This window comes from Ornithorhynchus anatinus, chromosome 12 (genome assembly GCF_004115215.2).
Source record: "Ornithorhynchus anatinus isolate Pmale09 chromosome 12, mOrnAna1.pri.v4, whole genome shotgun sequence".
Lineage (NCBI taxonomy): Eukaryota > Metazoa > Chordata > Mammalia > Monotremata > Ornithorhynchidae > Ornithorhynchus > Ornithorhynchus anatinus.
This window is the reverse complement of record NC_041739.1, coordinates 23,828,913-23,842,146: the sequence shown is the minus strand read 5'-3', so window position 1 is coordinate 23,842,146 and position 13,234 is coordinate 23,828,913. Positions and strand designations below refer to the sequence as shown.

General features: G+C 41.9%; 1 protein-coding gene across 1 annotated transcript in view; it reads left to right on the top strand.

The window, feature by feature from the left end:
• The window catches only part of EDNRA (endothelin receptor type A), a 55,518-nt gene that overhangs the window by 24,194 nt on the left and 18,090 nt on the right, over positions 1-13,234 (top strand). Inside the window, exon 3 of the mRNA XM_001513388.6 lies at positions 8,017-8,144. Within this exon, the coding sequence (XP_001513438.1) occupies positions 8,017-8,144 (128 nt within the window). The remainder of the gene's footprint in view (positions 1-8,016; positions 8,145-13,234) is intronic.

The window sequence follows — 13,234 nt, the reverse complement described above, 5'->3', positions numbered from 1 at the left end:
CTGGTTTACAATGAAATGTCAGCTTCAGCTTGCTTTGTATTCCTGGAGGAACATATGGTAACACTTTGTTCATGCTCTAAGCCATATCTTTGTTAACCAAATGGTTCACTGTTTCCATCTACATGCTGTGATAATTACCACCACATGGCATACCTTCTTCTGAGGAACTGACTCACATGCCAAATCTATGGACCTCCCTATCCCTAAATGAGCTTTCAGCCAAATTAGGAAACTGTCCTCCAGACCACAAAATCCATTGCCATTTGCTTCCACTTTTTCCCTGTAGTTAAATGGTTTGGAGGAAGAGCAATTATTTTGGTCCAAAGGCCGTTCAGTAATTTGACAAGAACGTTGAGTGACACACACCTCCTGATGGAAAGCTGGAGGAGAGAGTGTGTACAGAAACAGAGGTGGCCCTAGAGAAGCGGAGATGACTGAGCTTCCATTCATAATGGCTACTAATAGCCTACTGTCACCCAGCCCAGGCCTCTCAGCCACGTGACATGGGGATTTGCTGACTGCTTCGGCTGAAGGCTCAGAGATAGTGTGACATTCCCGGGACAGAAGTTCTGTGGGTTCCATGGGTCACGGGTGAATCTCTTGGGCCAGATCCAGCCCACGACTCTCTCTGGAAAAAGGCACGCCTCACATGTCTCCCACATGCAGAAGAGTTCGGATAACCGTGATTTCCACCGTTCTTTTCAGTGTTTTTGCTTGCCTGCTGAATAAAAATGGAAGCACCTACTAGCGGCTTGATGTTGGTATGGGGAATACTCCCTGTGCCAATCATTGGTATTTAATGAGTGCTTACTGTGTGCAAAGCACTGTACTGAACATTGGGGACTATACAATAGTATATATAATCATGCTCCTTTCTCTTAAAAGAAATGCTGTATTCTTTCACTCTCCAGAAGGAGCCAAGTTGTCTTGGACTCTTACCTAGCTGATGAGTCCTCAACATAAGGGATGCCATCATCATTTCACATTTCTCCATCAGCCTCAGCAGAGAGATCGTTTTCTTGACTGAGTCTTCAAGGAGAGCCAAGATACATGGAGGTCCAGTGCTTAGAACAGTGCTCAGGTTTTTAGAACAGTGCTTGACATATAGTAAGTGCTTAACAAATATTATTATTATTATTATTAAGAGTTGGTACTCTCCAGTAAGTGTTCAGATTTGGACTGACCAGAAAGCAGCTAAAAGCAGCATGGCCTAGTGGAAAAAGCAGGGGCCTGGGAGTCAAAGGACCTGGGTCTTAATTCTGGCTCTGCCACTTGCTTGCTGTGCTATCCTGAGCAAGACACTTAACTTCTCGTGCCTCAGTTTCCTTCTTTAAAATGGAAATGCAGTAGCTGTTCTCCCTCCTACTTAGTCTGTGAACCCCATGTGGGACAGGAACTGTTTTCAAGTTCATTATCTCATATTTGCCCCAGCACTTATACAGTGTTTGGCACGTAGTCAGTGCTTAAAAATTACCATTATTATTATTGTTGTTATTATTTTATTTATGGATGCTTGAGGGCATGTCTACCTGAGGGCAGGGAGTGCTCAGTTCAGTGTTCTGCACATAGTAAGCACCCAATAAATATGAATGATTGATTGATGGATTGATTGATTTTAGCTCCATTGGTCACTCACTGTAGTGCCTTTCCTTTCCTCTTCTCAATCAATCATTTATTCACTCATTCGTTCAATCATCTATTGAGCACTGTGTGCAAAACACTGTGCTAAGCACTCGGCAGAGTATAATGTAACAATAAACAGACACGTCCTGTCCACAACGAGCTTCCACCATGTGGTGTGAGTCTGAGTGGAATACTTGGCTCTGGAACTAGTAAGGATGCGGGCAAATTGAGGAGTAAGCAAAACATGAAAAGACAACCGATGGAATGCTGCTGTAGCAGGAGCAGAATTACTGAGGCCTTTTCCACCCATCCCAGCTCACCCCATTTTTGGTATTCCATTACCTGCAGAGATAGTTATTTCCCTCCCCACACCCCCTTGTTTGTCCAGATGAATCCTCAATTGATGGCAGAAGTTGCCCTGAATAATCTTTGGCAGAAGGATCCCCATTTTTTCCATTCTCCTGCATTGTTAAGCTAACAAGCTAAAGGAAATAAAAACATCTGACTAACGATAGCAAAATATCTATCCCCAACTCTGCTAATGGTCTTGAAGAGCTCCAAACTCTTGGAAATTCTGGATTTTGTTAATGTGCACCTACAGTTGACCTAACAGCTCTGAGCACACCGTTGAACCTCTGAATATGGAAACAGTTAAAAGAAGGAAGACTGGGGAGGTAATACTATGGCATGCAATGGGCTTTATTTATTTACAGTATCTGCTGTTATAGTATTGGCTTCGTAGAAACCAAGGAACGTGTTCTCATTAAAGGCATGCTCCGGGCATCGCATGCTATATAATCACCTCAATCTGTGCCGTTGGAGTTGTTTGGGGTCAATTTCTCTTTCATTTCTTCTTCCGTTTACCCTGTCTCATGCCTCCCTTGCTCTGATTTCAATCATCCCTGCCAGGACTAAGTGGAGTGAAATGAAGATAAGAAGAGATGTGTGGAAAGGAGATGAACACTTTTGATCAAAGTTGTGCCACAAATTTCTCCCGCCCCTTTCCCCACCCGGGCATGTCATGCCTAAATGCGGGGTTTAACCTGAGATTTCTTCTCTCATATTTTTCTATATTTGAAATCGAGTTCCCTTTTGACTGGCTGCGCATGGGAGAGGTTAGGAATTATAGCTGCAATGAGATTGGAAGGAAGAAAGCAAGGAATTATTTTTATAATTTTAGCACTACCACATTAAATCCATTTGGGCTGGTTCCACAATAGCGTGGCTTAGTGGAAAGAGCCCGGGTTTAGGAGTCAGAGGTCATGGGTTCTAATCCCGGCTCTGCCACTTGTCAGCTCTGTGACTTTGGGCAAGTCACTTAACTTCTCGGTGCCTCAGTTTCCTCATCTGTAAAATGGAGATTAAGTCTGTGAGCCTCATATGGGACAACCTAATGACCTTGTATCTACCCCAGTGCTTAGAACAGTGCTCGGCACATAGTAAGTGCTTAACAGATACCAACATTATTATTATTATTATTATTTGTATATCTACGTGGCCCTAGGTCATGATTTTTGAAGCTAGAGATTCTAGTCCAATCATTTCATAAAGGTGGTAGTATTTATCGAACACCTACTGTGTGAAAAACATTGAACTAAGTGTTAGGGAAGCAGCATGGTGTAGTGGATGGAGCACGAGCCTGGGAGTCAGAGGTCATGGGTTCTAGTCCCAGCTCCGACACGCCTGCTGTGTGACCTTGGACACATCACTTAACTTCTCTGTGCCTCAGTTACCTCATCTGTAAAATGGGGAATGAGAATGTGAACCCCACTTGGGACAGGAACTGTGTCTAACACGATTTGCTTTCATAATAATAATGAAAACTATGGTATTTGTTAAGCTCTTACTATGTGCAAAGCACTGTTCTAAGTGCTGGATCTACAATGCCTGGATCTACCCCAGCGCTTAGTACAATGCCTGGCACATAGTAAGTGCTTAACAAATACCACAATTATTATTATGATTATTATTATTAATAATGGAATTTGCAGAGAGGATCGACTCATTTTATGCAGCTCGACTGGTATAATTTGAAGTGAATCAGGGGGTCGGTATTTTTGGCAGCCTCTATTCTGTGCAGAATAACCCTTCACAAGCCATATTTTTTCATCCCGAAGAAATTACAACCAGGTCAGGTTGGAGTCATGAAGAGGGGTAGAAAGAGCGAGGTTGACGTTTTCGGAGACTTTGCTACCCCTGCACAGTTGGGGATTGAGTTTCCACGCCTACCCCACTGCCCAGGGCAATAACTTTGCCCACTGGACCAGACAGGGGAAAGCAGGGGGAAGGAGCAAGAGATATTATGAGATTGGGGACTGTCCAAGCCTGCACTGGATCCAGGTGGGTTCTGAGAGAATGGCCCAGAATAGTGGGTTTGGGATTGGTTTTTGCAGGGTTCTAGTGCAGAGCACTCTTCCAGGCTCTGGAGGAGAAAGAGGTATAATGGTGAGGCTAGTTGTGGGGCTGACACGCGTAGGATGTCACAAGCCCACTGCAAAGGGGGCGGAGAGGACAGGGGTCTGTGGCAGTGGGTGAGAATCAGCAAATGACATTCTTACTCCCATTAGAGGTCTCCCTAATTAACATCCCAGAGCCTCTTTCGAGGGCTAGTGAGAAACAGCGTGGCTTGTGGAAAGAGCAGAACTTGGTTCTAATCCCAGCTCTGCCACTTGCCTGCTGCGTGACCTTGGGCAAGTCACTTAACTTCTATCAACCTCAGTTTCCTCATCTGTAAAATAGGGATTCAATATCTATTCTCCTTCCTTATGGTATGAACCCCATGTGGGTCGGGGACTGTGTCCAATCTGATAAATGTAACTGCAATGCTTAGCACATAGTAGGTGCTTAACAAATAACACAATTATTATTAATTATTATGACAAACTCCCAGTGCATTCCTGAAAAGGAAGATTCACTTAGGTTTTCCTTTTGGAGATCTACTTTGAAAATCTACCTCTTTTACCTTTCTCCATTGTAAATCCTTTTACCAAATATTAAGCCATTATTCTTTCATCTTTTATTTGGTAAGCATCATTCTACTTCAGGGTTGATGATCATTATTTTGTATTATTGGACCCATACATAGAGTCCGTGTACATAATGGGTAATCACTAACATTTTATCTCTGTGCCCACCCATATTTAAATCATTGAGACCAATAAATATGATAGGTGTGCATATTTTGTGCTGGGCAAATACTTCCATTTAATTCAGGAAAGGGAGTAAGTATCTTAGGACCAGGAAGTCTAAAATGGAAATAGAGAAGTAGTGGCCATTTTTTTCTGGTTCACGACTTAACCTCCTGTGGCCTTAATTTCCCTTAAGTTAGCCCATGAACAGAATTTATAGAACTGACTCTGCAAATGCCTGTTCACCAAATGACGATCTGAATGACGTCTAGCATGAGATTTTTGGGCTAGCCTCTATTATCTGTTAAATAGTTTCTATCTGGAAGAGAGCCAAAAAACACTCCATTCAGTTACCCAAACTTCTAATAATCTGAACTAGCCCTGAACTTAATTAGGATGGATAATTGGCTTTCTACTGGATTTTTTTTACTGCTGTGCAAATGTTGGGGCAGGGGACGGGAGATAGCTTGGAATGCAATTCAAGAACTCGTACGTGAACAAATGATTTAGCCGTGGTACAGTCAGGCAGATACTTTCAATTCCATCATTACTTCATTATTATTACAACCTTGGAGGTCTTTGGATGAAAACTATTCAGGTGTAAAATCCTGTCTTTCAGGAAACATAGTTTCTTTGTTAGTGGTAATGTTGGGAATAGTTCAGAACATCAGTCTTTACTTGTAGTTGTGTGGAACAGTGGAAACTGCAAGATGATTATTGTTGATTTACTAAACATTCAGTATGTATCACAACTCCTATACCGCTTTTGAATGTATCTTGTATATCCTTTAACTTAGGGCACTACCTTATACCCCCTTCTTCTTCTTTCACCTATCCATAATTTCTTTTATTGTCTGTCTCCTGCTGAGAGCAGGGATTGTGGCTAATTACCATATGGTACTCTCCCAAGCTCATAGTTCAGTGCACTGCATTTAGTAGGTGCTCAATAAATACTATATATCAATTGATAAAAATTCAATAAATACCTTTGTTGATTGAATCATAAAGCAGCTTGAAACAGAAGTATGATGGAGGGTGGTGCTTCTCAAGAATTTTGCTTGGGAATACTGTGGCAGGTCCTCAATTCCAGAAGGTTTGCCCTAGCGAGAACTGGAAATCCAGTAGGCTGATCTTTGGTTTTCTGAAGAAGGGCCTAGAATCAGGGCTGAATTTGAGGGGGAGGGAGAGAGTAGGAAGAGACACAGCCAGAGAGGCCCACACGGTAAAATTCACCACAAAACTTCTCTCTTCTTGGTGGGACCATGAACTGTCTAAAGACATTCTCTGGGGACAAAAGGGAATAAGATTGAGGGATTATGACTATGTGTGGGGAGATGAAGAATCAGGTGTGGGAGTAAAGACTTCCAACCAACCTCTCCACCAGTTAGGTATATATATGTTAGTCAGTCATGCATTTCATGTTGCTCATTAATCATTCGCCAATAAGCTGTAGAAAATGTAAAGGTATGGAGTTTGTCTTTCCTCTTGTACTACTTCTTAGTGCCGTGAAGCAAACAAAGTAGATGCTATTTCGAAACATTAAAATTCTGACTGTCCTGGAGTGCTGATAGGAAGATGAGGCAGTGTGGCCTGGTGGAAAGACCATGGGCCTGGGAATCAGAGAGCTTGGGTTCTAATCCGAGTTCTGCCACATGTCTACTGGGTCACCTTGGGCAAGTCACTTAACTTCTCTGTGCCTCAGTTACCTCATTCATAAAATAGGGATTAAATCCTATTCCCTCCTAATTTGATTCAGAACCCCATGTGTGACAGGGACTGTGCCCAACCTGATTAATTTGTATGTATGCCAGCTCTTAGAATAGTGCTTGGCATGCAGTAAGTGCTCATCAAGTACTGTAATTATTATTTTTTCCTCCTAATTTGATTCAGAACCCCATGTGTGACAGGGACTGTGCCCAACCTGATTAATTTGTATGTATCCCAGCTCTTAGAATAGTGCTTGGCATGCAGTAAGTGCTCATCAAGTACTATAATTATTATTTTTATTATCTCAGTTCCACAACTCACCTGCTGTGTAACATTGGGCATATCACTTAACTTCTTTGCACCTCATCTGTAAAATGGGGGTTCCATACCTGCATCCGCTTGGATGGTGGGCCCCGTGTGGGACAGGGACTGTGTCTGACCTGATTATCTTGAATCTCCCAGATTTGTTAAATGATTACGTGCCAAAGATTGAATTAATGCCATAATTATTTTTAGTAGTAGTATATGGATCAATTGGCAAGAAAAAAAGGAGACGATCCATGACATTTAATTAGAGGAAGGTTTGGGGCAGGAAAAAATAATTGGGAAGTTTGAATGTAAATAACCCCGGATTAATCAGTTTTGCAGATACAACCCCAGTAGGTACTGTATGATCGTGAACAAGTCACTTTCCCTCTCCTTTTCAGTTTCCTCAACTAAAATAATGACATCAACTACCGTAAACTACTTGACTCCGTGAAATAATCTTGAATGCTAAAATAATGGAAACCATGGAAACCCAGGTCTGCCAGAATGTGTGTTTTCATTATGTGTTTTGGCTAGAACATTGCTAGGGTATTAGGGAGCATTCATATAATAATTAATAGTTATAGAATTTGTTAAGTACATATTGTGTGCCTGGCACTTTTCTAAGCACTGCGATAGAAACAAGTTAAACAGGTTGGACACAATCCCTATCCCACATAATAATAATAATAATAATGTTGGTATTTGTTAAGCACTTACTATGTGCAGAGCACTGTTGTAAGCACTGGGGTAGATACAGGGTCATCAGGTTGTCCCACGTGAGGCTCACAGTTAATCCCCATTTTACAGATGAGGTAACTGAGGCCCAGAGAAGTGAAGTGACTTGCCCACAGTCACACAGCTGACAAGTGGCAGAGCCGGGATTCAAACCCATGACCTCTGACTCCCAAGCCCGGGCTCTTTCCACAGAGCCATGCTGCAGTACTCTGCACACACTAAGCATTCAATAAATACCACTGATTGATTGATTTCATACAAAACCGGCAAAATCTCTCTAGCAGCAGGGACAACTGTGCATGAAGTGATAATGGGAAATTAAGAGATTTTGTTATTTCAAAGAGACTTGTAATACTATAAAAGGTGCCATCAGTTCTCCTCCCTTTCCTGCCACTCCCAACTTTTTCTGCTATTTGGAAATCAGGTTTCAAGTGTGATGACTCCTAGAGGTTAAGAAATGGCACGGTTTTGCATATTGGGTGTCTATTCTGATCGCGTTGTCTCCTTTCTTTAGCTTCTTGCTCAACGTTGGCCTTTTGAACATAGCGACTTTGGAGTATTTCTCTGCAAGCTTCTCCCATTCCTGCAGAAGGCTTCAGTGGGGATCACCGTACTCAACCTCTGTGCTCTCAGCGTGGACCGGTATTATATCCTCCTCCCTTTTTTCCTCTCTTGTACAATCGTGACTTAAGCTGTTTTACCTACCACCTCACTGTTTCAGAACCAGCAGCATGGCTTAGTGGATAGAGCCCAGGCCTGGGAGTCAAAAGGACTTGGTTAATTAATTAATTAATTAATTAATTAATTAATTAATTAATGTTGGTATTTAAGCGCTTACTATGTGCAGAGCACTGTTCTAAGCTCTGGGGTATACAGGGTAATCAGGTTGTCCCACATGAGGCTCACAGTCTTAATCCCCATTTTACAGAGGAGGTAACTGAGGCACAGAGAAGTTAAGTGACTTGCCCACAGTCACACAGCTGACAAGCGGCAGAGGCGGGATCTCCCCCTGACTCTGCCACTTGTCTGCTGTGTGACCTTGGATAAGTCACCTAACTTCTCTGTGCCTCAGTTACCTCATCTGTCAAATGGGGATCAAGACTGTGAGCCCCAGGTGGCACATGGACTGTGTGATAATAATAATAATTGTGGTATTTGTTAAGCACTTACTCTGTGCCAGGCATTTTACTAAGCACGGGGGGGAATACAAGAAAATCGGGTTGGACACAGTCCCTCTCCCAGGTGGGGCTCAAAGTCTCAATCCCCATTTTACTTACAGATGAAGTAAGTGAGGCCCAGAGAAATGAAGTGACTTGCCCAAGGTCACACAGCAGACAAGTGGCAGAGTCAGGATTAGGAACCATAACCTGCTAGCCCCATGCTCTATCCAATATGCCGTGCTGATGTGTTTATTATATCTACCCCAATGCTTGGTGTACAGTATCTGGCAAATAGTAATCGCTTAATAAATACCATCAAAATAAAATAACACCCAGCACCAAAAGATCAACTTACCCTATGCCTTCTGTATCGGGTTCACAGAACCAGCTGGAGGAGAAAAGAATATCAGCAGAGAACTAAGGAGATGGGGGGTTGAGGGTGTGTAACCCTTTTCATTTGTTTTTAAATGGTATTTATAAAGCACTTTCTATGTGCCAGGCAGCGTACTAAACACTGAGGTAGATACAAGGTTGTCAGGTAGGACTCAGTCCAACCCTATTAGGGTTTCAGTGGCTTGAAATAGGTAATCAATCTAAGTAGAGTGGGTATCTGGCTCAGAAAATAGCTAAGATTCTTTTTTTTCCCATGATTAAGAAAATATGACCATGAATGGGTTAATTCAGGGGCCAGACAGAGGCTAAGGAGTTGCAGATTCTCCCGCAGTTTTCAAGGGAAATAGAATACTTTCCCGTCAGAAACGAGTATGATAAACTGTGAAGTCTGTCTTGGACATATGCATATATACCATTTCTTTCCCCCTCTCTTCTTCCCTCCTCCTCTTCCCTTCTTACATAAGGATCCTTTACAGAGATAAAGGCTGCATGTCAGATATGGGGAAAAGTGAGTGGAATAATAAATTATTTTCCATTCTGAAAATTCATACGTTAGGAATTAATTCTAAATGGAGAATGGTCAAGGTTTCAAAGCCTTACGGTATTTATCTTTGCCCCACCACTTTTAGGCATACGACTGTGTAATTTCCTCACTTTTAATCCTAGCATTTCCTCTAATAAATCATTTTCTGAAACTTTAATTTATTAAAGCCCATCCTAATGTCCTACTGATGGTGGGAAGCACATTTGAGAACACTTTTAAATTACTGTTGGAGAAATCTTCTGGTGGTTGAATAACTATTTCCAACCAATTTAATTTACAGCAAAGAGAAGATGAAGAAATACCAGTGGAAAAAAAAAAGTCAAACTGTTTCCTTGGTTATATTACTGAGTTTAACCAAATGTTTTCACCCTTTTTACACACCGCCTTCTGAAAAACTCTTAATCCAGTTGATTTCCTTGGAGTAATAGTCTTTCTGGGTGTTTTTTCTTTTTCCTGTAAATATTCGATACATTAATTTGCATTTTTCCCACTGCTTTGTACAGTACTTTGCACACAATAAGTGCTTAAAAATACTATTACTATTAATACTGTTACTACCATACGAAACCATAATTTCCATCCCTTAAATGTTGACAGAATGCTTACATTACTACTGCAAACTGCCACACTAGAGCGGTAGTCGTAGTTTGCCATTTCATTCCTAGTTCATTCTCCAAGAAAAGGTTGTATGTGCAGAAATCCCCTGTATTTGGGTACAGAATTGCTTCATGGTAGGATTGCCCTCATAGGGAAATTCAAGGACTCAGAGTTTAGTAGAAACACTTCCTTATTATTTTAACTTACTACCGTATTGAATTGCCTTGCTATTTTCCTTCATTTTTGTATGAGTAAAACGAGGTGGAACTATAACATGGATTGTACAGTAATTAAGTCTAGCAGTAAGGGGAGGAGAAGGAAATCGAAAAGAAAAAATGAGAAGGAAGAGGAAGGGAAGAGGACATTTGAGATTGCATCTCTTACTTGTATTGCATTCTCTCAAATGCTCATACAGTAATAATAATAATAATGTTGGTATTTGTTAAGCGCTTACGATGTGCCAAGCACTGTTCTAAGCGCTGAGGTAGATACAGGGTAATCAGGTTGTCCCACGTGAGGCTCACAGTCTTAATCCCCATTTTCCAGATGAGGTAACTGAGGCACAGAGAAGTGAAATGACTTGCCCACAGTCACACAGCTGACAAGTGGCAGAGCCGGGAGTCCAACCCATGATCTCTGACTCCGAAGCCCAAGCTCTTTCCACTGAGCCACGCTGCTTCCCCTAGGCACTCGGCACTCGGTGAATTAAAACCCACTTCTCTTCCACCCCAGAGTTCACCTTTTTGAATGAAGAAACTCCCCAGCCCCTCGCCTGAGCCTATCTCTTCTATATTGCCATGTTCTTACCTTTTGCCTCCTCCCCACGTGTCCATTATTGACACTGCTTCTAATTATAGAGTACCAATTTTTCTTTTTCTCAAAAACCAGGATAGGCCACTTATTCAGTGTCCATTCATTCATTCAATCATACTTATTGGATGCATACTGTACAAAAAGCACTGTACTAAGCACTTGGAGAAGTACAGTAGCAAACAGACCTATTCCCTGCCCACAACAAGCTCACAGGGGGAGACAGACATTAATATAATAAATGAATGAATGAATGAATGAAATTATGCGAGTAAATACAATATTTAATGTTACTGAATATATACAGTGCTAGAAGACTCAGTGAAAATTTATCCTCTTCCATCAGTCTGTAATCTGCAGAAGGAAGACATCAGGAAAAGAAAAATGATTCGTACCAAAACGACATAGAAACTGTTACTGAAGCTTCAAGCCCATTTATCTACTTAATCATTTAGTACTGCTGTGGCATTTTACTGCATTCTTCTAATCTTCTCTCTCCTTTGGCATTGTCAAGCTCTGGACAGAGAAGATAGGATTGTTAGTTATTGAAAAAAAGTTCAAAGGAAGAATTTTTAAAAAAACATCGCATGATTTTAGGAAAATGGTGTGGACCGTAGCCAGTTTGAGAAAGGACAAGAATTGGAAAAATGCTATGGCAGTGTATTCCATGTGATAAATGGGCATTTCCCAGCAAAATGTGAACAGTTATCCGTGCAAACAATCAAAACAAGGACATACACCTCAGAAATATGCAGCTTGTTCTGTTTTATTTTAGAAAAATATCCCTATTATTTGTAGGGTTAACAACCTCATTAAAAAAAACCCAAAGTGACTCAGATCATACAGGAAAAGAATTCTGACTGCTGATCCAAATTCCAGGAAAAAGCAATCTGATGAGGGAAATTTAGTCAAGATGTAGCTGCCTTAACTACTCTTCAGTCATGTTTATTAGTTACCTGGAAAAATTGCCTCGAACCACAAAACTAAGGCTAGTTACCCCTCTACGTTTCTATCTCAGAATCGCTTTCTAAACTACTGTCTGTAGATCTGGACTTAGATGTGCTACAGAAGTCAGAAATCTGAAGCAGTGAGTCAGAAAGGACGGTCAAACTTCCTTCCTTTCAAGGAAGAACCAGTTTCAGTGGAGTAGCGGATAGAACACGGGCCTGGGTGTCAGAAGGTCATGGGTTCTAATTCCGGCTCTGCCGCAAGTCTGCTGTGTGACTTGGGGCAGTCACTTAACTTCTCTGTGCCTCAGTTACCTCGTCTGTAAAATGGGGAACAAGACAGTGAGCCCCACCTGGGACAGGGACTACATGCAACAGCGTGGCTCGGTGGAAAGAGCACGGGCTTTGGAGTGAGGGCTCATGAGTTCGAATCCCAGCTCTGCCACTTGTCAGCTGTGTGACTGTGGGCAAGTCACTTAACTTCTCTGTGCCTCAGTTCCCTCATCTGTGAAATGGGGATTAAGACTGTGAGCCCCACGTGGGACAACCTGATTCCCCTATGTCTACCCCAGCGCTTAGAACAGTGCTCGGCACATAGTAAGCGCTTAACAAATACCAACATTTATGCAACCTGATTTTATTTGTATCCACCCCAATGCTTAGTACAGTGCCTGGCACATAGCAAGCGCTTAACAAATAACCATTATTGTCATTATTATTATTATTATTATTATTAATTGATTCAATTGCTTTGGTCTGGATCACTCTGGCATAGTTGCCTGGCCTGAGCCCTAGACTGGTTCCAGTTCTTCCAAGGTCCAAGGTCCAGGGTCTAGGGTGCTCTCTGCTGCCAATGGATTTTTCATGGACCAGTCTGACCTACAGAACAGTGAGCTAAAGGGAAAGGGTCATAATTGACTTGGTGCTCTCCTTGACTCATCTCTCTCCTTCAACCTAGGTATTCAATCTGTCACTAAATCCTTCACGACATCGCTAAATTCCACCCTTTCTTCACCATCCGAACTGCTGCAATGTTAATCGAAGCGCTTATCCTATCCTGCCTTGATTACTGCATCAACCTCCTTGCTGATCTCTCTGCCACCTGTCTCTCCCAACTCCAGTCCATACTTCAAAGTTCTGTCCAGATCTTAAGCCCATCAATTAGACTGTAAACCCATCAAAGGGCAGGGACTGTCCCTATCTGTTGCCGATTTGTACATTCCAAGCGCTTAGAACAGTGCTCTGCACATAGTAAGCGCTCAGTAAATACTATTGAATGAA